Source organism: Pan paniscus, chromosome 2, assembly GCF_029289425.2.
Source record: "Pan paniscus chromosome 2, NHGRI_mPanPan1-v2.0_pri, whole genome shotgun sequence".
NCBI classification, from domain to species: Eukaryota; Metazoa; Chordata; class Mammalia; order Primates; family Hominidae; genus Pan; species Pan paniscus.
The window spans coordinates 47,882,212-47,908,116 of NC_085926.1; the positions used below are offsets into that span (position 1 = coordinate 47,882,212).

General features: G+C 42.9%; 1 protein-coding gene across 50 annotated transcripts in view; it reads right to left on the reverse strand.

The window, feature by feature from the left end:
- The window catches only part of MAP4 (microtubule associated protein 4), a 229,206-nt gene that overhangs the window by 63,039 nt on the left and 140,262 nt on the right, over nt 1–25,905 (reverse strand). For 39 of the 50 annotated variants that reach the window (XM_063602309.1, XM_057301737.2, XM_055109828.3 and 36 more), the window contains 5 exons: nt 14,565–14,687; nt 8,094–8,207; nt 4,914–5,036; nt 2,142–3,365; nt 1,004–1,126 (listed from right to left, as the gene is read on the reverse strand). In XM_063602309.1, the coding sequence (XP_063458379.1) occupies nt 1,004–1,126; nt 2,142–3,365; nt 4,914–5,036; nt 8,094–8,207; nt 14,565–14,687 (1,707 nt within the window). The remainder of the gene's footprint in view (nt 1–1,003; nt 1,127–2,141; nt 3,366–4,913; nt 5,037–8,093; nt 8,208–14,564; nt 14,688–25,905) is intronic. The other 11 variants (XM_055109833.3, XM_057301725.2, XM_057301724.2 and 8 more) reach the window with 2 other exon arrangements.

Genomic DNA, 25,905 nt, shown 5'->3' on the forward strand with positions numbered 1-25,905 from the left:
CCACATTCCAATCATAGTCACAGAAAAGTAAACAGAAAATCAAGTTGATAATCATATACATATGCTTCTGGGTTATTAAAAACAGGTAATCTTAAAATTCACTGAATAATCAAACTTTAAATTGGAAAGTATCTTAGAGCAGTACCTCTCAAAGTTTAATGAAAATTAGAATTATCTGGGGATCTAATTAAAATGCAGATAATAATTACAAAGGCCTAAGGTAGAGCCCAAGATTCTGCATTTCTACCAGCCTCTCAGGTAATGTAGATGCTGTTGGGCCATGGAACACTGTAAGTAGTAAGGCTTTAGAGAACATTTGACCAATTAATTTATATTATAGCTGAGTAAACTGAGATATAGGCAAGTTATGTAACTTGCCTAAGACCACACAGGATAGAATAGTGAATAGCTGAACCAGATCAAAATTTGGGTGTCCTTTCTTCACTATGAAAACAGTGGAGAAGGCCAGGCATGGTCGCTCATGCCTGTAATCCCAACACTTTGGGAGGCTGAGGTGGGCAGATCACCAGAGGTCAGGAGTTTGAGACCAGCCTGGCCAACATGGTGAAACCTCATCTCTACTAAAAATTAGCTGGGCATGGTGGCAGGCGCCTGTAATCCCAGCTACTCAGGAGGCTGAGGCAGGAGAATCGCTTGAACCCAGTAGGTGGAGGATGCAGTGAGCCAAGATCACGCCATTGCACGCCAGCCTGGGCGACAGAGTGAGACTCTGTCTCAAAAAAAAAAAAAAACAACGACAACAACAACAAAAAAAAAGTGGAGAAAAAAAATTAGGTATCCTGATTTGCTGTAGTAGTAATTTTTAAAGATATAACAAGCTGACATTCTGTCTAAACCAGATAAAATCTGTCTAAGAGAATTGACTTCATAAACTATACTGCTGATTACCACCATACAACAGGGAACTAGAGACAATGTCTACCATCACTACTCTATCGCCCCTAATTTGTTTCAAAGAGTTCATTTTGTTTTCCTAACTTACCTGAGGTCTCTGAAGAAAGCTCAGAAGGTTGACTGTTGCATGGTTTCCTTTCCCCTAGTTTTTCTAACACAGAATCCTCATCGGCCGGCAAGCTGCACTTTTTCCCCGTTCCTGTGACGGTTTCTAAAGGTAATAACAAAAGCCACACACGTTTCAGAGAAGCATGATTTCAGCTATTTTCCACCAGCCAGAAATTGGATATGGGATTAGTTTCTGAGGAGTTCTCCTACAAGGGGCAGCAAAGGAGTGAAGTGGTAGTTGGAAGCTGAAGTTGGGAGGGTATGTCTAGTTATGTTACTTTTTTTTTTTTTTTTTTGTGAGATGGAGTTTTTCACTCTTTGTTGCTCAGGCTGGAGTGCAATGGTGCGATCTCGGCTCACCACAACCTCCGTCTCCCAGGTTCAAGTGATTCTCCTGCCTCAGCCTCCCGAGTAGCTGGGATTACAGGCATGCGCCACCATTCCCGGCTAATTTTGTATTTTTAGTGGAGACGGGGTTTCTCCATGTTGGTCAGGCTAGTCTTGAACTCCCGACCTCAGGTGATCCGCCCACCTCGGCCGCCCAAAGTGCTGGGATTACAGGTGTGAGCCACCGTGCCCGGCCAATGTTTCGTTTTTTAAGATGGGAAAAATAACAAACGTTTGTTAAATGGGTGGGAATGATCCAATGGAAAAAGACTTAAATTGGTGTGAGGGGCAAAAAAGGGAAGAATACATGGGGCAATATATCGAGTAGGAAAGAGGAGATGGAATCTAGGGCAAAATGAGGAGAGGTTGGTCTTAATTAGGAGCAGGAACAGTTTACTTATAAAAACGGGAGTTTTCATAAGCAGAGACCATGGATACAGATACAAGTAGTTGGGTAGATAATGGAATAGAAGTTTGTGGATGTTCTATTTTATTGCTTGACTTATCTGCAAGAAAAACAGGACAATCAGCAGAGAATGAACATAGAAAAGGTGTTGGAGGTGGGAGGAGGGTAAAGGCGGGAAAGAGTTGCCTAGGAGAGCAGGAGTATGAATAAACTTGCAAAGTACAGTGTGACTGTCTGTACTTTACCTGGCATGATGTTTGTCCTTAGTCTTCTCGAGACTACAACCTGGTAGAGAGAAATACTGAGAATAAGCACAAGCACGTACCTGGTGAAATCATGAAAGTAGGTGCAGCTGACTGCCCCACATCCTGCAGAGATTCTAAATGGGAATCCTCACTTATTCCTTTTTGTGTTTGTGCAATTTCCATGTCTTTAATTGGAACTGGTGTTGCCTCTGTTTCTGAGAGTGGTGGAACATCTTTGGCTGGAGTCACATTGTTGGCCAGGGTCAGAACCCCATCCTTAGCCAGGGGTGCTTCTGTTTTGAGGGCTGGGACCTGATCCTCAGTCAGGGCCACCTCCATTTCTGGAGGCAGACATACATTCTTGATGAGAACTACTTCTGTTTCTGGAGGTGGAGTCACATCCTTGCCCAGAGCCATTTCTGTTTCTGATAGTGGAGACATGTCCTTCAACAAGCCCACTTCTTTTACTGTGGACGGAGCCACATCCTTGGCCGGGGCTATTTCTGTTTCTGGGAGTTGAGCCATGTCCTTGACTGGGGCCACCTCTATTTCTAAAGGTAGTGCTTTATCCTTGGTCAAAATCACGTTGGTTTCCGGGGGCAGTGTCATGTCCCTGGCCAGGGCTACCTCTGTTTCTGAGGACAAAGCCACCTTCTCAGCAGAGGATATTTCTGTGGATGATATAATGTCGTTAGCCTGTGCCACCTCTATTTCTGAGAGTAATACCAAATCCTTGGCTGGGACTATCTTGTTTTCTTTGGGTGGTCCCATGTCCTTGGAAGGAGCCAAGTCCATTTTTATAGGAGATGCCCTCTCTGTTTCTTTCTTGTTTTCTTTGGGTGGTCCCATGTCCTTGGAAGGGGCTAAGTCCATTTTTATAGGAGATGCCCTCTCTGTTTCTTTCAACAGTGTCACATCCTTGGCTGGGGCTACCTCTGTTTCTGTGGGCAGTACCACATTCTTGGCTGAAGATACATCTGTTTCTGTGGGCCATCTGACATCCTTAACCAGGGCCACTTCTTTTTCTGTGGGTAGTTCCATGTCCTTGACTAGGGCCATATCTGATTCCATGGATGGCTGCATGTCCTTGGCCAGTGTCACATCTAATTTGGTGGGTGATTCCATATCTTTAGCCAATGCCACCTCGGTTTTTGTAGCTAGTGCCATGTCCTTGGCGAGGGCCATGTCTGTTTCTTTAGATGGTGCCATGTCAGTAGTCTTCAGTCCCATCATTATTTCCAATGTTTGTGCTGGTGGCCTCTCTTCTGATGCCATTTCTATCTCCTTGGCTAGCTCTAAGGGAACTAAATTGGAAATTTAGGACACATCATTGTCTACTCATACCTTTGCATTAAAAATGCTTACTTTCTTCAGGCATAAGAGTATTTGGCTTTTGTGACCATAAGACTGTACACATAACTAAGAATTAATGTTAGGCCGGGCACAGTGGCTCACGCCTGTAATCCCAGAACTTTGGAAGGCCGAGGCGGATGGATCATCTGAGGTCAGGAGTTCGAGACCAGCCTGACAAACATGGTGAAACCCTGTCTCTACTAAAAATACAGAAATTAGCCATGCAGTGGCAGGCACCTGTAATCCCAGCTACTTGGGAGGCTGAGGCAGGAGAATTGCTAGAACCCAGGAGGCGGAGTTTGCAATGAACCGAGATCACGGCATTGCACTCCAGCCTGGGGGACAGGGCAAGAGTCCGTCTCAAAAAAAAAAAAAAAAAAAAAAGAAGAAGAAGCTAATGTCAAGTAACATATTCTGCCTACTCTTTGACAGTCTCAACACTTGGAAGAATAAGATGTAAAATACTGGGAGGACAAGTAGTGGAGGAGAAATGGCAAAGAAGAGAGAAAACATAGGCTTCAAAAATAACACGGGCACAGAATTAGTATTAGAAAGATAATCTGTGGGACAGCAGGTCAGTCATGCTTCCTATCAAGAAAAACCCCAGAGTTCTAAATCTGTACTGAATTTTTGTTTTTGTTTTTTGAGACACGGTCTCACGCTGTTGCCCAAGCTGGAGTGCAGTAGCATGATCTCGGCTCCCGGGTTCACAAGCAATTCTCCTGTCTCAGCCTCCCTAGTAGCTGGGATTATAGGTACACGCCACCACGCTGAGCTTATTTATTTATTTATTTAGCTCTTTCACCCAGGCTGGAGTGCAGTGGCGCAATCTCGGCTGACAGCAACCTCTGCCTTCCGGTTTCAAGTGATTCTCCTGCCTCAGCCTCCCTAGTAGCTGGGATTACAGGCACCTGCCACCACGCCCGGCTAATTTTTTGTATTTTTAGTAGAGATGGGGTTTCACCATGTTGGCCAGGCTGGTCTCGAACTCCTGACCTCAGGTGATCTGCCCGCCTTGGCCTCCCAAAGTGTTGGGATTACAGGCGTGAGCCAACGTGCCTGGACCAATTTTTGTATTTTTTGTAGAAATGGGGTTTCACCATGTTGGCTGGGCTGGTCTGGAACTCCTGACCTCAAGTGATCTGCCTGCCTCAGCTTCCCAAAGTGCTGGGATTATAAGTGTGAGCCACCACACCAGGCCGTAAATCTGTACTGAGTTTAAAAAAAAATTCTGATACCTAATACAATGAAAATGTGATGAAAAAAATATATATATGTTAAAAAATTTAAAAAAAGTATTTATGTGCCTGTTAACCCTAAGTGTTATAGTTCAACAATTTAATTCCTCCAGTGGTGATATCACTAATATAAGCAAAACATTAGTGATTGTTCTGAAATTTTTATACCTGCTGTAAGCTGCTAAAAAATACACCTGATGATTTATATTGATTACCAATACTGCAACCATTAACTGATAAAGGGAGTCTCTAATAGTTTACCTGCCGTTGGCTGAGGAGGTTCTGCAACAGCCTCTGGGGAAACAAAGGACTCTGAGTGTGGAGAGTTTAAGGCTTCCACAGACCACCCCTGAGGTACAACAGCTATGTTGCAGGGAGACATACCTAATATTGAAACACAAACAAATACATTTTGAAACTTAGTAAGCATTGGAAACAAAAGGTATTTGATATATTTTTGTTTTGTTTTGTTTGTTTTTTTTTTTTGAGACGGAGTTTCGCTCTGTTGCCCACGCAGACAGAGTGAAGTGGCGTGATCTCGGCTCACTACAAGCTCCGCTTCCCGGGTTCACGCCATTCTCCTGCCTCAGCCTCCCGAGTAGCTGGGACTACAGGCACCTGCCACAGCTCCCGGCTAATTTTTTGTATTTTTAGTAGAGGTGGGGTTTCACCGTGTTAGCCCGGATAGTCTCGATCTCCTGACCTCTTGATCCACCTGCCTCGGCCTCCCAAAGTGCTGGGATTACAGGCGTGAACCACCGCAACTGGCCTAAGAGGTATTTGATATTTAAAATCAGCTGCATATATTGCCAGGAAGACACAGACTAATAAAAAACAATGCAAAAAAAGTTTTTTTTCTTTTTTTGAGACAGAGTCTCGCACTGTCGCCTGGGCTGGAGTGCAATGGCACGATCTCGGCTCGCTGCAATCTCTGCCTCCCGGGTTCACGCCATTCTCCTGCCTCAGCCTCTCAAGTAGCTGGGACTACAAGCACACACCACCACACCTGGCTAATTTTTTTGTATTTTTAATAGAGATGGGGTGTCACTATGTTGGCCAGATTAGTCTCGAACTCCTGACCTCATGATCCACCCGCCTTGGCCTCCCAGCGTGCTGGGATTACAGGTGTAAGACACCGCCCCCGGCCGACAACGCAAACAAGTTTTAAAGGAAACACTGCTGACATTCTTCAGGTTTTAGCTAGTTGTTAGTAGGTGGTATAGTATATCCCAGTAGTGCCATTAATCAACATTCACTGGCTACTTTCTATATAATATATAAAGGGTAATATAAAGATTCAAAATATTAATGATTGAACTCTAGTTCCAACACCACAACCAACATAATACACTATAGTAAAAAACTGCGAGTCTTAATTTCTTCATCTGCAAAATGAGATTAACACCTCCCTTTCCAACATTAGAAGACAATTTTATTAAAATACTTTGTAGCAGTTTTGTTGTTGTTGTTGTTGTTGTTGTTGTTTTTGAGATGGAGTCTCACTCTGTTGCCCAGGCTGGAGTACAATGGCGTGATCTCAGCTCACTACAACCTCCACCTCCCAGGTTCAAGTGATTCTCCTGCCTCAGCCTCCCGAGTAGCTGGGAGTACAGGCATGCGCCACCATGCCCAGCTAATTTTCTTATTTTTATTATATTTATTTATTAATTTTTGAGATGGAGTCTGGCTCGTTGCCCAGGCTGGAGTGCAATGGCACAATCTCAGCTCACTGCAACCTCCACCTCCCAGGTTCAAGTGATTCTTCTGACTCAGCCTCCTGAGTAGCTGGGATTATAGGTGTCTGCCACCACTTCCAGCTAATTTTTGTATTTTTAGTAGAGACAGTATTTCACCATGTTGGCCAGGCTGGTCTCGAACTCCTGACCTCAGGTGATCTGCCCACCTCCATCTCCCAAAGTGCTGGGATTACAGGCATGAGCCACCACACTCGGCCTAATTTTTCTATTTTTAGTAGAGATGGGGTTTCACCATGTTGGCCAGGCTGGTCTCAAACTCCTGACCTCAGGTGATCTGCCCGCCTCTGCCTCCCAAAGTGCTGGGATTACAGGCATGAGCCATTAGGCCCAGCCTAATTTTTGTATTTTCAGTAGAGACGGGATTTCACCATTTTGGCCAGGCTGGTCTCGAACTCCTGGCCTCAAATGATCCATCTGCCTTGGCCTCCCAAAGTGCTGGGATTACGGGCATGTGCCACTGCACCCAGATGGTTTTTTTTTTTTTTTTTTAAGACAGGGTCTCAACTCTGTTGTCCAGGCTGAGTACAGTGGCATGATCATGGCTCAATGCAGCCTCGACCTTCTGGGCTCAAGCAATCCTTCCACCTCAGCCTCTTGAGTAGCTGAGACTACAGGCATGTGCCACCACGCCTGGCTGAATTTTAAAATTTTTTGTAGGACAGGATCTCCCTATGTTGCCCAGATTGGTTTCAAATTGCTGGGCTCAAGCAATCCTGTCACCTCAGCTTCCCAAAGTGCTAGGGTTACAGGCATGAGCCACTGTGTCTGGCTGTAAATGAAGAAGTAGACAAATGTGGCTGGGTGCAAAGGCTCACGCCTGTAATCTCAGCACTTTGGGAGGCTGAAGCGGGTGGATCACTTGAGCCCAGGAGTTCAAGACCAGCCTGGGCAACGTGGCAAAACCCCATCTCTACAAAAAATTAGCCAGGCATAGTGGTACACACCTGTAATCCCAGCTGCTCAGGAGATTGAGGTGGGAGGATCACCTGACCAGGAGGCCAAGGCTGCAGTGGGCCGTGATCGCATCACTGCACTCCAACCTGGGTGACAGAGTGAGACCCTGTCTCAAAAAAAAGGGGAGATGACAGCCCAACTGTGAATCTGTGAATTGTCTCCTTTGACTAATCCAAAGAGAGCCTTGTCACACCCACAGCCCCTAAATCTGACTTTTCTTAGTGGTTAACTTCAAAGGTGATGTGTGAAAGGCCATGTTGATTGTTTGGCATTAAACAACTAAAGGACACCAGAATATGCCATCCCAAAATACGCTACTTTGGCATAAGGACTTTTTTAAGCTGAAGGCTATTATTAGCCTGGAGATGGCACCATAGGAATCTACATAGCAACCTTTACTAACTAGCTTTTACCTACCATTTACCTGTCTCCCACAATTTGCGGCCCCTAGAGACTCAAAAGTCTTTTCCTTCATCTTCTCACCTCTCAAAAAAAAAATTTATCATTCTTTATTGAAGAAGCTATATAAGGTGGAATTCTAAAGCCACCTCTTGCAGAGTTACTCATTCCCTAGGTACCTCTCATGTACATATTAAATTCACATTTTAAACTTTGGTCTCTTTTTTCTTGTTAATCTTTTGTCACAGAGCCCTAGTCAGTGAACCAAAGATGAGTAAAGAAAAAATTTTTTTCCTTCCCTATAGAATAAATCCATTTGAAGAAGCCATACCATAACTGTCTTTCAAGGGATCATTTTGTCCTGCAAATATTGAAGTATCAGCTGTCGCACTGGAGGGAAAGACCAAATCTGCCAAGTCATCATCATGGTACATCTTAAAGGGATCTGGAATATAGAAGAAATCCAAAACTCATTCCTGGTGAATGCAACTAGAAAGATTAATATTTCTTTCTTTCTTTTTTTTTTTTTGAGGTGGAGTCTTGTTCTGTTGCCAAGGCTGGAGTGCAGTGGTGCCATCTTGGTTCACTGCAACCTCCACCTCCCAGGTTCAAGCAATTCTCCTGCCTCAGCCTCTTAAGTAGCTGGGATTACAGGTGCCCGCCACCATGCCTGGTTAATTTTTGTATTTTTTTGTAGAGACAAGGTTTCTCCACGTTGGCCAGGCTAGTCTCAAACTCCTGATCTCAAGTGATCTGCCCACCTTGGCCTCCCAAAGTGTTAGGATTACAGGCGTGAGCCACCATGCCCGGCCAATATTTCTTATTATCCTATGATGAATATAGATGAGTTGTCAATAGTAAGTAAACCGAAATCATATGTGACTGCACATGGTAGAGAATCAATATTCACTAATTCATTTGTTATGAGTTAATAATAAATAATCCCTTCTCTAAGATTTGGTTATGTACATCAGATAGCCAACAAATGCATAAAACAAAAAGGGCAACTAATGCTCAACTGTATAACAAACACTCTAAGAGGTGAAAGTATAAACTAAATTTTCAATATATATTTATATAACGTTCATTTTAAGTTACTTTTTAAAAAGACAGAGCCATTAACAAGCTTAAAAAAAAACCAACAAGTAATTTTTCACCTCATGTGGACATGATGAAGAAAACTGCATTTCAAAACTGTCTGAATGGGACAAGATAAACAATTGTTATCCTAACAGAAGAAATAAACTCTTGACTCAGGAGCTGGCATGAATAAAAGCATTCAAAACATCAGGTAAACTCTTTGCGCTTTTGTACATGAAAAAAAAGCAGGGCCGGGCATGGTGGTTCATGCCTGTAATCCCAGCACTTTGGGAGGCCAAGGCGGGCGGATCACGAGGTCAGGAGATTGAGACCATCCTGGCTAATAGAGTGAAACCCCGTCTCTACTAAAAATATAAAAAAATTAGTCAGGCGTGGTGGCACGTGCCTGTAGTCCCAGCTACCCGGGAGGCTGAGGCAGGAAAATCGCTTGAACCCGGGAGGCAGAGGTGGCAGTGAGCCGAGATGGCGCCACTGCACTCCAGCCTGGGTGATAGAGTGAGACTGTCTCAAAAAAAAAAAAAAAAGAAAAAAAAAAAGATAAAAGAAAAAAAAGCAAAGCTGTTCAGGCTAAACAAGAGTTCCACTTTCTGAAGAGGCCTTCTTGGAATTTATTTTATTATCTTAATCATCCTGAAGCCTTGTTAAAATAAAGATTGCTGGTTCCTAAGAATCTGCATTTCCAACTAGTTCCTGAGTGACACTAACACATCACTCCCTTAAGACACTTCAATTGTCAGAGACAGCCGCATAAAAGCCCAGGCCTTGAGAGAATGTTCATTTTCTTGGCTCTGAGGCAGCTATACCACCCTCTTTTTGTAAGAAATTTCAGGATTAGGGGAGACCACTGCACCGGGAAGTATGAGCAAGCAGAAGGCAATATTGGGAAACTTGTTGAGGCTTCTTCTTCAGAAAACCATGGGAGCCTGGAAAAGTGGCACACACCCCAGCTACTTGAGAGGCTGAGGTGGGAGGATCTTCTTGAGCCCAGGGGTTCAAGGCTGCAGTGCACTATGATATGGCGACTGTGAATAGTCACTGCACTCCTGTCTGGGCAACACACCGAGACCGCCCATCTTTAAAAACAAAAAACACAGCCTGTTTTTTGTTTAAAAAAAAAAACAAAAAAACCCTTATTTTCAAAAAACGGAAAAATTAGCCAGGCATGGTAGCGCATGCCTGCAGTCCCAGCTACTCGGAAGGCTGAGGTGGGAGGATCACTTGAGCCTGGGGAGGTTGAGTCTGTTGTGAGCCGTGGTTGTACCACTGAGCTACAGCCTGGGTGACAAAGTGAAACCCCATCTCAAAATAAATAATAAAAACAGAACAAAATTAAGAAAAAGAAAAGTAGGGGAGATAGAATATGAGAGAGATGATAAACATTCATTCTTCCCAGTTCTATATGGTTTGGGGTAGCTCGCTGCTTGCTCTGCCTCTCACACTTCCCTTGAGGGAAAAAAGGATTCTTAAAGCATCAAACTGAGTAAATTCTGGATGGTTTGCACTTTAAGATGGGAGCTTGCTAAATTACATGTAAAAATAGATGATTCTTACAGAGTTCTGTCATTTAGTCATTAATTTTTTACTGGGTGCCTACCACATGGCAGACCCAGTATGCTCTAAAAAACCCAAAGATGTACAAGGTCAGGGATGGGAACATTTATATATGTTCCCACAGGATATATTTTGGTTCAAGTCAAGGGAGATCTTTGCTTGATAAGTATTTAAGCTGAGAACTAAAGAACTGAGTGGTTATGAGGAGGAAGACAAACCTTTTCTCTCTCTACATTCCCTCTCCTCTAATCCCACAGTTTAAAATTCCATCTATAGGTTGATGACACCTGAATTTATAATTCAAGACCTCTAGACCTCTCCCCTTATTTTCAGACTTTTATGTAGCATGTTTCCAAATCTACTCATTATATAGTCTTTCCATCTCTAATGGCATTCTATCCTTCTATGTTTTTTGCAAAAAACCTTGGAGTCATCCTGGACCTCCTCTTTTTCACACACCACAGCCAACCCATCAGAAAATCCATTGCCCTTGACCTTCAAAATGTGCCCCAGAACCTATTTCTCCCCCAGCTCCATGACTAGGGTTTCTCACAAGGTTGCAGTCCAGCGGTTGGCCAGGGGCTGTGGTGATCTGAAGACCTGACTGGGGCTGCAGAACCTGCCTGTTAAGATGGCTTACGTGGCCGTTGAATGGAGGCCTCTGCTCCTCTCCCATGTGTGCCTCTCTATATCAGCTGGCTTTCCTCATGATGAGTAAACACAGAGTGATCAAGATGGAAGCTACAATATTTTTTTTTTTTTGAGATGGAGTCTCGCTCTGTCGCCCAGGCTGGAGTGCAGTGGCGTGATCTCAGCTTAATGCAACCTCCGCCTCCCGGGTTCAAGCAATTCTCCTGCCTCAGCCTCCCGAGTAGCTGGGACTACAGGCATCCGCCACCACACCTGGCTAATTTTTTGTATTTTTAGGAGAGACGGGGTTTCACCATGTTGGCCAGGATGGTCTCCATCTCTTGACCTTGTGATCCACCTGCCTCAGCCTCCCAAAGTGCTGTGATTACAGGCGTGAGCCACCGTGCCCGGCTGAAGCTATGATATTTTCTGTAATTTAATCTTAGAAATGACACACTATTATTTCTGCCATCTATTCTACAATCACACAGACCAAACCTAGTACCACATGGGAGGTGACTACACAAGGGTATCAATACCAGGAGGCAGGGATCATTGGACGCCATCTTGGCAGTTGACTACCACACTCAACTTTCCGCTGAGGAAATTAAACTCCACTGAATTTTTTTTCCTACTCAAAATTGGTCATTCCTTTGTTACCCTTGCTGGCTCCTCTTCTTCCTGATTTAAATTATTTATGTATTTATCATTTGAGCTCGGGCGGTCAAGGCTGCAGTGAGCCCAGACTGTGCCACTGCACTCCATCCTGGGCGACAGAGGGAGATTCTGTCTCAAAAAAATAAAATAATGAACAAAATATGGTATAGCCATACAATGGAGTATTACGTGTCCATAAAGAAAGTACTGATACATGCCACAAAATGCAGGACTCCTCAAAACAGTATGCTAAGAGAAAAAAAGCAGTCACAAAGAAACCACTTTATATGATTCCCTTTATATAAAATGTCCAATCTAAGCAAATTTATAGAGACAAAAAGCAAATTGGTAGTTGCTTAGGGTTGCAGTGGATAGGGAGATAGGGGTGATATTTAAAAGGTACAGAGTTTCTTTTTGTGGTAATAAAAGTGTTCTAAAATTGAATCTGGTTATGGTTATAACCATAAATAGATAAATAGATAGGTAACTAGATAGAGTACAATTCAGCGGAATTTTTTTGGAGACAGTTTCACTCGTTGCCCAAGCTGGAGTACAATGGCACGATCTTGGCTCACTGCAACCTCTGCCTCCCGGGCTCAAGTGATTCTCCTGCCTCAGCCTCCCAAGTAGCTGGAATTACAGGCGTGCACCACCATGCCTGGCTATTTTTTTATATTTTTAGTAGAGATGGGGTTTCACCATGTTGGCCAGGCTGGTCTCGAACTCCTGACCTCAGGTGATCTGCCCACCTCAGCCTCCCAAAGTGCTGGGATGACAGGCGTGAGCCACCACGCCCGGCCAATTCAGTGGAATTAAGTTACTCTATTTTATTTATTTTATTTTATTGAGACAGGGTCTGGCTCTGTCACCCAAGCTGGAGTTCAGTGGGACAGTCTCGGCTCACTGCAACCTCTGCCTCCCGGGCTCAAACGATCCTCCAACCTCAGCCTCCCAAGTAGCTGGCATTACAGGCGCCCGCCACCATGCCCGGCTGATTTTTAGTAGAGACGAGGTTTCACCATGTTGGCCGGGCTGGCCTCGAACTCCTGACCTCAGGTGATCCGCCTGCCTCGGCCTCCCAAAGTGCTGGGATTACAAGTGTGAGCCACCACGCCTGGCCTAAGTTACTCCATTTATCTACTCTATCTACTCTACCTATCTGTCTGTCTGTCTGTCTGTCTACACATCTATCAGGGACAGGGTCCTGCTGTGTTGCCCACGCTAGAGTACAGCAGCACGATCCTAGGTAACTGCAGCTTTGAAGTGGCAGACTCAAGTGATTCCCCCACCCCAGCCTCCCGAGTAGCTAGGACTACAGGCATGTGCTGCCACAACCAGCTAACTTTTAAAATGTTTTGTAGAGACAGAATCCCATTATGTTGTTCAGGCTGGACTCAAACTCTTGGCCTCAAGTGATCATCCCACCTATGCCTCACAAAGTGCTGGGATTACAGGCACAAGTCACTGAATCTGGCCGAACTATATACTTTAAATGGGTAAACTGTATGGTACTGTGAATTATTGGCCAGGCGCAGTGGCTCACACCTGTAATCCCAGCACTTTGGGAGGCTGAGGTGGGCAGATCATCTGAGGTCAGGAGTTTGAGATCAGCCTGGCCAACATGGTGAAACCTGGTCTCTACTAAAAATACAATTTAGTTGGGTGTGGTGGGCACCTGTAATTCCAGCTATATGGGAGGCTGAGGCAGGAGAATCGCTTGAACTCAGGAGGCAGAGGTTGCAGTAAGCTGAGATCGCGCCACTGCACTCCAGCCTGGGTGACAGAGCAAGACTCTGTCTCAAAAAAAAGAAAAAAAAGAATTGTATCTCAATACAGCTTTTTCTTCACCCTCCCCCCATAATTACTTTGTACCTAGGAAAGCCAATAACTGACAAATGGTACAGAACATCACATACTAGGTTACTTGAAACAAACGATGAGCATCTTATAAGTTAGATGTCAAAAAAGAAGCCATATTTAAGTGGAAACATAACTTGAGCTCTCAATCTGGCTAACAGGGAAGTACCAAAGCTATTCCTTTAAGGCTCTTTTGGAACTCATTCTTCCTACCAACTCTAGCTCTGGGCTACTACAGATAGGCTTTTTGTTTGTTTGTTTGTTTGTTTTTGAGATGGAGTTTCACTCTTGTTGCCCAGGCTGGGGTGCAGTGGCGCGATCTCGGCTCACTGCAACCTCCGCCTCGCAGGTTCAAGCAATTCTCCTGCCTCAGCCTCCCGAGTAGCTGGGATTACAGACATATGCCACTACACCTGCCTAATTTTGTATTTTTAGTAGAGACAGCGTTTCTCCATGTTGGTCAGGCTCGTCTCGAACTCTCGAACTCAGGTGATCCGCCCACTTTGGCCTCCCAAAGTGCTGGGATTACAGGCGTAACCCACCGCACCCGGCCTGTTTTTAATTTTATAGAAAGTGGGTATGAATCAGCTTTCTCTTCTGTCAAAAGAGGATACATATATTTGGCAGAGTTAGGTAAGAAATACCGATAATGTGTATATAAAGGCTCTAGCACTGTGCCTGGCACAGAACAGCACTGGTTTAACATTACCATAATAATTCCTTCTGGAAGAATTAAGGTTCTAAGGTACTATGGATCCTCTAATCTTCAGTGTATATGAATTTCACATAATGTATTTAAAATAGGTTTTGAAGAGCAGGGAACTAGAGGGCATTAAGTGTCTCAAAGGAAAGGATAAATGAAGAAGAGAAAGGGACAAACCAATGCTAAGGTTGTACTTTGTGATCTATACTTAAGCTAAAGCATTTTCATCTGAATGGTGGTTGTAGCTTTTTCACATTTATGTCATAGCACACATTTAGTAGTCACGAGCAAGCCAACACTTACCAGTCTGGATAGGATTGACCACTTGCTCAGGTTGGAAACAAAAGTTGGTATCTTCTGGCCAGTTCTGGCTATTTGGGTATTCCTGGTAGGCCATTTTCTCTTCAAGGAATTCAGTTGGAGACCCTTAAAATACAGACACAAAACAAAAGTTACAAGATATTACAGTTTTCTCCTCCACTACAGTGGAATTTCTACAAAGTATTACAGCTAGTACAATATAAAAAATCCTATCTAGCTAGTGTCTTACAAGAAAACTTACAACTTAAAGAAACTTAACTTACAACTTAACTTAACTTAAACTTAAACTTACAAGAAAAAAATTATCTTTCTTTTAATTGAAAGATAAAAGGAGCTGGGTGCAATGGTGCGTCTGTAGCCCCATTTACTTGGGAGACTGAGAGAGGATTACCTGAACCCAGGAGTTTGAGGCTGTAGTGCACTATGATCGCACCTGTGAATAGCTACTGCACTCCAACCTGGGCAACATAGCAAGACTCTGTCACTAAAAAAAATTTTAGATAGAAGGAAATAAAGTAGGTCATTAAGGTTAAAAAAACACTACAGAGTGACTTCTAGGTTATGCAGGCACGAAGAGGGTAGTGATTTCTCCACATGAAAGAACAAGGATAAAACTGTCAAAAGCAACAATTTCAGGGAGCTGGAATTAAAAAAAAAAAAAAAGCCAGCCTAAATAAGTGGAAAGGTATAACATGCTCAGGAATGAAAGATTCAGTACTGTTAAGATGGCAATCCTGAAAATGACCAATATATTGAAGAATGTACAAAATAAGCTCATTCCATAATTTATATAAAAATGCAAAAAACCTAGAAAAGCCAAAACAATTTTGAAGAAAAACAGTTGAAGGGCTTACATAACCTGATTTCAAAAGTTATTATAAATGTACCAACTCAGGCTGGGAGAAGTGGCTCACCACCTGTAATCCCAACACTTTGGGAGGCTGAGGCAGGCAGCTCACTTTGAGGTCAGGAGTTCGAGACCAGCCTGACCAACATGGTGAAACCCTGTCTCTAGCAAAAATACAAAAATTAGCTGGGCATGGTGATGCATGCCTGTAATTCTGGCTACTCAGGAGGCTGAGGCACGAGAATCACTTGAACCTGGGAGTGGGAAGGTTGCAGTGAGCCAAGATTGCGCCACTGCACTGCAGCCTGGGTGACAGAGCAAGACTGTACCAACTCAGCATGGTATTGACAACGTGGTATTGGAACAGAACAGGTTCAGAACGTGGTACTGGAACAGAACAGGTTCAGAAAGAAACATACAAAGTTAGGGTCAACTGGCTATCTACAAACATAATATAATTCAACATAATTATATTCAACCCAGAAACAAATTTTTTTTCTACAAATGATACAGAAACAATTGGACACTGACCACATACCATATGCAAAAGTTAACTCCAAACAGATCAAAGACCTAACGTAGCTCACTTGCTAACTTATTATGCAAAAAAAAAAGACAAGACAAAGACCTAATGTAAGAGTTAAAACTAAAAAAACTTATAAACAGGAAAAAATCTTTGTGACTTTGGATTAGGCAAAGATTTCTTAGACATGTCACCAAAAGCACTATCTGTAAGAGACAAAATATATAAATGGGACATCATGAAAATTTAAAACTTTTGCTTTTCAAAGATACTATTAAATGGCCAGGCATGGTGGCTCATGCCTGTAATCCCTGCACTTTGGGAGGCCGAGGCAGGCGGATCACCTGAAGTCAGGAATTCAAGACCAGCCTGGCCAACTGGGTGACACCCCGTCTCTACTAAAAAATACAAAAATTAGCTGGGCCTGGTGGCCTGTGCCCGCAGTCCCAGCTACTCGGGAGGCTGAGGCAGGAGAATCACCTGAGCCTGGGAGGCGAAGGTTGCAGTGAGCTGACATTGTGCCACTGTACTGCAGCCTGGGGCAACAGAGTGAGACTGCGTCTCAAAAAACAAAACCAAACAAAAAAACAAAAGACAACAACAAAGGTACTATTAAAGAAAATGAAAAGAGAAGTCATAGACTTCGAGAAATATCTGCAAATCATAAATCTGATAAAAGATTTGTATGTAGAAGAGATTATAATCTCTTACAATACAATTATAAGATAAACAACTCAATTTAAAACTTGATGGCTGGGCGCAGTGGCTCATGCCTGTAATCCCAGCACTTTGGGAGGCCAAGGTGGGCGGATCACAAGGTCAGGAAATCGAGACCATCCTGGCTAACACAGTGAAACCCTGTCTACTAAAAATACAAAAAAAAATTAGCCGGGCATGGTGGAGGATGCCTGTAGTCCCAGCTACTCAGGAGGCTGAGGCAGGAGAATGGCGTGAACCTGGTAGGCAGAGCTTGCAGTGAGCGGAGATCACGCCACTGCACTCTGGCCTGGGTGACAGAGCGAGACTCTGTCTCAAAAAAAAAAAAAAAAAAAAAAATTGGCTAAATATTTCAATAGACATTTTACCAAAGAAAATATATAATGCGTAATATGCACATGAATGAAGCTCATCAGTCCTTAGGGAAACGCAAATTAAAACTACAATGAACTCCTACTACAAAACCACTAAAATGGCTGTTATCAGGCCAGGCACAATGGTTCATGCCTGTAATCCCAGTACTTCGGGAAGCTGAGGCAAGAAGGTCACCTGAGCCCAGGAGTTTGAGACCAGCCTGGGCAACATAGTGAGACCCTGTCTCTACAAAAACATACAAAAAAAAATTAGCCAAGCATGGTGACGAGTGCCTTTAGTTTCAGCTACTCAGGATGCTAAAGCAGGAAGATTGCTTGAGCCTGGGAGGTCGAGGCTGCAGTCACCTGTGATCACACTACTGCCTTGGTGACAGAAAAAGGCCCTATTTTTTAAAAAAGGCTGTACAAAAAGACTGACAGGAGCAATTTTGAGAATGTGTAAAATGGTAGTTTGGTGGTTTCCTTTTATTTACTTATTTTTGTTTTTCTCAAAGTTGCTCTTTTTTTGTTGTTGAGACAGGGTCTTGCTCTGTCATCCAGGCTGGAATGCAGCAGTGTGGATCATGGCTGACTGCAGCCTCAACTTCCCAAGCTCAAGCAATCCTCTCACCTTGGCCTCCCAAGTAGCTACAAATATAGGCACTTGCCACCACACCTGCCTAATTTAAACAAAATTTTTTTTTTTTTTTTGTAGAGACAGGGTCTCATTATGTTGCCCAAGCTGGTCTCCAACTTCTGGGCTCAAGCAGTTCTCTGATCTCAACCTCCTCAAGTCCTAGGATTACAGGTTTGAGCCACTGTGCCTGGCTCCATCTGTATTTTTAAAGACTAGTCAAGTACAACAGTGAGAAGCAGGGAAAGAGTGGAACGTGGAGTTCAATCTGTAACTGACTGTGAACAATTGAGATAACTCACTACCCTTGGACCAGCCTCTTTTTATTTTTTAAATAACAGTTTTATCGAGTATAATTCACAAAATTCACTCTTTTAAAGTCGAGTTCAAAGGTTTTTTAGCATATACACAGTTATACAACCATCACCACTATCTAACTTCAGAACATTTTCTTCACTCCAAAAAAGAAATCCCATATCTTTTCTCCTTTCCCACTTTCCCCTACCCCTCGGTAACCACTCGTCTACTTTTTGTTCCTAAGGATTTGCCTAATGTAGATATTTCATATAAATGAAGTCACACAATATGTCATCTTTTGTGACTGACCTCTTTCATTTAGCACAATGTTTTCAAGGTTCATCCATGCTGTAGTATGGTAACTGAACTTTATTCCTTTTTATAGCCAAATAACATTCCACTGTGTAGATCCACCACACTTTGTTTATGCATTAATCAGTTGACATTTGGTTGTTTCTACTTTTTGGATATTGTGAATAATGCTGTTATGAACATTCACGTACAGGTTTTTGTGGGAACGTGTTTCAATTATCTTGGATATATCCCTAGGAGTAGAACTGCTGGGTCATAAAGCAACTTTATGTTTAATATTTTGAGACACTGCCAAACTGTTTCCAAAATGGCTGCATCATTTTACAATCCCAATAACAATACATGAGGACTCCAATTTCTTCACATCTTCACCAACATGTTGTTATCTTTTTTTATCGTAGTCACCCTAGATGTGGTAAGAAGTAGCATCTTATTGTGGTTTTGATTTGGACTGCTCTAATGACTAATGATGTTGACCATTTTTTCATGTGTTCATCTGTCATTTGTATGTTTTCTTTGGAGACGTGCCTGCCTAAGTCCTGTATCCATTTTTAATTTCTACTTTATTTTTAGAAGTGGGGTCTCATTATGTTGCCCAGACTATTAGAGTGCAGCGGCTGTTCACAGGTGCAATCATACTGCCTTGCAGCCTCAAACTCCTGGGCTCAAGTAATCCTCTTGCCTCTGCAAGAGACACCTACAGCTGAGACCACAGGTGTACACCACCATGCTTGGCTATCTTTTTTTGTTTTTATTTTTGAGACAGTCCTGCTCTGTTGCTCAGGCTGGAGTGCAGTGGCACGATCACAGCTCACTGCAACCTTAAACTCCTGAGCTCAAGAGATCTTCCTGCCTCAGCCTCAAGAGTAGCTGGGACTACAGGTGCATGCCACCACACCTGGCTAATTTTTTTTAAAATTTTTGTAGAGAAGAATCTCAAAAGCATTATGCTAAGTGAGGAAATCAAGATACCAAAGAATATATATTGTATGATTCCATTTATATGAAATTTCTAGAACATACAGAACTATAACAGGAAGCAGATCAATGGTCACCTGAAACTGTAGGTCAGAAAAGGGACTGGCTTTGTAAATGGGCTCAAGGGAACTTTTAGGGTAATAAAAAAATGTTCTAACGGTGGATTACACTGATGGTTGCACAACTCCATAATATTACTAAGAATCATTTCGACTCCGTAATTTTACTAAGAATCATTTACTTCCACACTTACAACAGGTAAATTTTTGGGTATGTAAATTACACCTCAATAAAGTTTTTTTCTTTCTTTTTTTTTGAGACAGGGTCTCACTCTGTCACCCAAGCTGGAGTGTGGTAGTACGATCATAGCTCACTGCAGCCTCGACCTCCCTGACTCAAGCGATCCTCTCACCTCAGCCTGCCAAGTAGCTGGGACTACTGGCATATGCCACCCTGCCCAGCTTTTTTTTTTTTTTTGAGACAGAGTCTTGCTCTGTCACCCAGGCTGGAGTGCAGTGGCACGATCTGGGCTCACTGCAAGATCCGCCTCCCAGATTCACGCCATTCTCCTGCCTCAGCCTCCCAAGCAGCTGGGACTACAGGCGCCTGCCACCACGCCCGGCTAATTTTTTGTATTTTTAGTAGAGACAGGGTTTTACCATGTTGGCCAGGCTGGTCTCAAACTCCTCAACCCAAGTGATCTGCTGCCTCAGCCTCCCAAAGTGCTGGGATGACAGGCATGTGTCACTGCACCTGGCCCCAAAAGCCAACTTTAAATGGCATTTCAACACAAGTAGGTTCCCCAGAGCTGAATGTGGTGAAATTGGGTTAATTATGTAGTTTAATTTTCTGTACTCTATGTATGTATTCATCACCATTTCAGCAGATATGTAAGGCCAATTTTACATAGGTCACACATACTTGTTTTTAAACACTGCTGGAGAAGAAATCTCAAGGCTGACTGAAGCAACAGACTCAGGCACTGGGTAAAGAGAGGGACAGGACAGCAAGAGCTAATCTACTGGTGGTGACCAGGCAGCACTGAATCAACAGCACCACAACATATTAAATAATTTTTTTAAAAAAGTGATTAGGGTTTTGAACCCTACTTTTCCCCAGTCAAATTTCTACCCCTTCAATACCTTTTAGTATCTGCTGTATACTGATGGCATAGTTTTGAGACAGCGTCTCCTTTTGTCTCCCAGGCTGGAATCCAGTGACTTGATCTCAGCTCACCCTAAACTCCGTCTCCCAGGCTCAAATTATCCTCTCACCTCAGCTTCTTGAGTACTGGGACTACAAGCACGTGCCATCACGCTCGGCTAATTATTGTATTTTTGGTAGAGACAGGATTTCACCATGTTACCTAGGCTGGTCTTGAACTTCTGGGCTCAAGGAGTCCACCCATCTTGGCCTCCCAAAGTGCTGGGATTACAGGCCACCGTGCCTGGCCCAGTCTGCTTTCTTATAAACAATATTAGCGCGGCTCATAATTTACATATTACTAACAAACGAATCAGTGACTCCTTCTATTTCACACACTCAGCTCTTTCCTTGTTTTTTTGTTTTTTTCCTCCAGTGGTAACCTCAGAACTTTAAAGTGAAAGGAACCTAGAGGATCACCTAATCCAAACCTCTGAAGTTTAAACCATGCCACATTTGTCCAGATAATTCATTTACCAATTTAAGCACATACTGTCAATCGCTATTCCAGGCATTAGTGATTCAGCAGTAAACCAAATGGTGAAATGTCCTGCTCTCATGCAACTTAGATCACCACCATCACCACCCTATGCTTAGGCACTACGAAAACACAGAAGCAAGTATTAGCCTAGTTGAGAGTTTAAGACATGCCCAATGATGCAAACCTCTGCAAGCTTTAGTTTTCATAACTAATACCTACTTCATAAGGCTAAGATATGTGAAGTGCTTAGAAAATTATGAGAAACATGCTAAATTATTGCTAATCCTATAATAACCATTATGGTTTATGTAGGACAAGTGTCTACAATGCAGTAAGTGCTACTTATAGGAGTTTAAAGAACAGTCACATAACACAGTCGTGGGATGATCTAGGATCTTCCTGTAGGAGACTAGAACTTAATTGAATCTAGGAAGATAGAAGGATGTAATTAAATGAAGCTGGGAAACAGAGAAAGAGACAAAGTGGGGAAGACACACAGCAAGCAAAATAGAAGTTAGGGCCATGGGCAAGAATGGGAAAACCAAGAGCATATCACTTTGGATGAAACACATTTATGAAGGACAGCAGTTCTTCATAAACGGCAGCTAGATTTTCAAAGGCCAAATAGAAACTTAAGATTTGTCTGCCTGAATGCCTTCTAAAGGGAAACCCACCCCTAGGAACCATCCCATTCCTCTATTTGGTCCTGGTATTTTGCTTTCCCCACCGAAGAAGTAGACTTGTGATTCAAGCAGGCCCAAAGCCCTTTTGGAGAAACCTGATATACAGACATTTTAAGATATTGAACCATAATAATATACCTGAGCTGGCCGGGCGTGGTGGCTCACACCTGTAATCCCAGCACTTTGAGAGGCTGAGACGGGTGGATCACCTAAGGTCAGGAGTTCGAGACCAGCCTGATCAATATGGTGAAACCCCATCTCTACTAAAAATACAAAAATTAGCCGGGGGTGTGGTGACGTATGTCTGTAGTCCCAGCTACTCAGGAGGCTGAGACAGGAGAATTGCTTGAACCCGGGAGGCAGAGGCTGCAGTGAGCCGAGATCACACAACTGCACTCCAGCTGCAGTGACATAGCGAGACTTAGTCTCCAAAAAAAAAAAAAAAATTAGGAATATACCTCAAAAAAATTAAGAATTTTATATAAGAATATAAAATTAAGAATATAGCTGCCAGTGGCCATCTTTCTCAACCCTGAAAGACACTGCCTAAGAATGAAGCCAAAGAAGGTGTAGGGAGGAAAGAAGGGGAGAAAGAGGAGGGTGGGAGAGAGACAAAGAAGGAGAAGAAGGAGAGAAAGAGGCCAGGCATGGTGGCTCACACCTGTAATCCTAGCACTTTGAGAGGCTGAGGTGGTGGATCACTTGAGGCCAGAAGTTTGGCACCAGCCCGACCAACGTGGTGAAAACCCGTCTCTACTAAGAAAACAAAAAATTAGCCGGGTGTGGTGGTAGGCACCTGTAATCCCAGCTACTCGGGAGGCTGAGGCAGAATTGCTTGAACCTGGGAGGCAGAGGTTGCAGTGACCCGAGATCACATCACTGTACTCTAGCCTGGGCAACAGAGCGAAACTCTGTCTTAAAAAAAAAGAAAAGAAAAAAGGGGGAGGAGAAAGGAGAGACTTATGGATCAGGTATTATTCTAAAACCCTTATATGTTAAAAAAAAAAAATCTAGCTACAAGCACGCAACAAAATATACAAATATATAATGCCTAGTTCTTATAATGGCACACGTAACATTGAGGAAATCTTTAAAAACAAAGCTTCTTCACAGGACAGAAAAGCAATCTAAACCAAAAAGAAATATGCTAAAGAAGGAAAACAGAACTAGAAAACAGAATCAGGAGCCCAGGCACGGTGGCTGGCGCCTGTAATCCCAACACTTTGGGAAGCCAAGGTAGGCAGATCACCTGAGGTCAAGAGTTCAAGACCAGCCTGGCCAACATGGAGAAACCCCGTCTCAACTAAAAATATAAAATTAGCCAGGCATGGTAGCGGGCTCCTGTAATCCCAGCTACTCGGGAGGCTGAGGCAAGAGAACTGCTTGAACCCGGGAGGTGGAGGTTGCAGTGAGCCAAGATCGCGCCACTGCACTCCAGCTTGGGTGACAAGAGCGAAACTCTGTCTCAAAAAAAAAAAAAAAAAGAAAAGAAAGAAAACAGAATCAGGAGACCCAGGTTCTAATCTTGACTCTGCCACTTAACTTTGGGTGTGACCTTAAGACTGTTAGAGCTACACTACTCATCCAGAATTTAAAAAAAAAATTGTGCTACATAATTTCTGAAGCCCATTTTAATTTTAAAATTAATTCTGAGACTTTTGACTTATCCATTCATCTTTATAATTCTCAAAAATCTGGTAAAACATAACTTACAAATAAGACTCAGCAGTTATTAGACAGATGAAATACTTGGTCATTTAAGTAGATGAAAGTACTCATCACTTGTCTAAGCCAGAAAAATGATGATGAATCAAAGAACAAACCACAGCATCCTCGGGAAGGTTCACAAGTGGCATATACACTGAGCAGAGGGGAAGAAAAGGTGATGAAACTTGGATAAACGCCTTTTTAAATTAGTAAAAATATTAAAAGCAATATGTTTTTTCATAGGATTAATATATTTGTCTTAGTTCTTGAATCACAAAACACAAATGTAATAAAACAACCCCATTCTGGATTACTGCAGTGAAATTAATCAGAAAATTATAGGAGAAAGATGTTTCTGATGTTCTCAGGTTGAAGGTAGGAATCAATCTCAGAACCTTTGGCTACCTTCAAGAACAGCTTTTCCTTTTTCTTCTTTTTTTTTTTTTTTTTGAGACGAAGTCTCACTCTTGTCCCCCAGGCTGGAGCGCGATGGCACAATCTCAGCTCACTGCAACCTCTGCCTCCCGGGTTCAAGCGATTCTCGTGCCTCAGCCTCCTGAGTAGCTGGGATTACAGGCGCCTGCCACCATGCCCAGTTAATTTTTGTATTTTTAGTAGAGACGAGGTTTCACCATGTTGGCCAGGATGGTCTCGAACTCCTGACCTCAGGTGATCCGCCCGCCTCAGTCTCCCAAAGTGCTGGGATTACAGGCATGAACCACTGCACCCGGCCATTTTTCTTCTTTTATTATTATTATTAAATATTCTAAAAAATCTATAGAGGGAAAGGAGGGAGAGAACAGCTGGGCACCAGCAGACATATTTGAGTTCTTACTTTTATTTTATTGAGACAAGATCTCTGCTGGGTGTGGTGGCTCATGCCTGTAATCCCAGCACTTTGGGAAGGCAGAGGCAGGCAGATCACTTGAGGTCAGGAGTTAGAGACCAGCCTGGCCAACATGATGAAACGCTGTCTCTACTAAAATTACAAAAATTAGCCACGCATGGTGGCGCACACCTGTAATCCTACTCGGGAGGCTGAGACAGGAGAATTGCTTGAACCTGGGAGGTGGAGGTTGCAGTGAACCGAGACTGTGCCACTGCACCCAGCCTGGGCGACAGAGCGAGATTCTGTCTCAAAGGAAAAAAAGAAAAAAGGGAATTGTTAATTGAGACAAGGTCTGACTGTCTCCCAGGTGTAGTGGCGCAATCACAGCTCACTGCGGCCTCAACTTCCAGGGCTCAAGCAATCCTCCCCTCTCAGCTTCCCCAGTAGCTAAGGACACAGATGTGTGCCACTATGCCCTTCTAATTTATTATTGTTATTATTTTGGGGGTAGAGACAGGGTCTCCATACATTGCCCAGGCTGGCGTTGAACAACTGGGCTCAAGCAATCCTCCGGATTTGACCTCCCAAAGTGCTAGGATTACATGCATGAGCCTCTATACCAGGCCCATATTTGAGTTCTTAACCCTGGCTTTGCCACAGGCTAACCATGTAAATTTGGGACAGCCCTTTCATCTCTCTTAGTCACAGTAATGACCTCTAAGGATACTTGTTCAGTTCTAAAATTATGGTTAAGTAAAGAACATTCTTCAAGTCACATCCTATTTAGAGAAGGTGCACCTACCCATCTATTTCAAAGCTTATAAAGACGATGTGTTTAGGGCTTCAACAACACAAAACATTATTACGGCAAATGTTAGATGCTAATCTAAAGCCTTCCTTACCCATCAAATGAACCCATCCCAGGCTTGTTCCCTACTACTCCAACAGGAAAGTCATGCAGTAAGTATGCTGTCCCCTCATGGCTCCTGCTAGAGCCTGTGCTCCACTCTGCCCCTGTGCCTTTGCTCATGAGATCACTGATCCCCTGCTTGAAATGTCTCCTCCCTGATCCAATTCCAAAGCCACCACTTGGGCCTCATAGCTTCCACAGAACCTCTCTGATGACTTTAATGCTCATTTTCCACTACTTAGCTCTTTTACCATTCACTGTTACTAGGAAAGAATTTAGTCCTTAAGCACATGTTTTCCTGTTAGTCTTTTTTTAAAAAATTAAAAAGCCTTTAAGTATTCTATTTATCATTAAAATTTTCATTATTTTACATGTTAGTAAGTGAACTCATTAATGTTTAAAAAGAAAATACTGTGCTTTTACTACTTTTATTTCCTCACAATGCCTAGCTAACTGCATGAGACAGAATAGTATTCAATAAATAAGTTGCTATCAAATTATCACAAGATCATTATTTGGGCTAAATGATGTAAGTTAAATTCACATTATACACCAAACTTCTTGGAAAGTGATTTGCATTTATTATAAAGAGCATAAGGTTGGTGACATAATTTTTTTTTTTAAAAAAGCATAAGGAATTCCAAAATAATTTAAACAATAGCCTATCATTTCTAAGATAAACATTAAAAACTCTGATTCTGCTTATATTTCTTACTCATGGTAAGAAACTGTAAAGAAATAGTTTTTGTTTTTTTTTTTAAACAACCACCTCTTGATCAAAAAATAAGTTTTTAATCAGAGAAATGGGTACATTTTCCTCATCCCTCCTGGAGAAGGAGCATGAAAGTC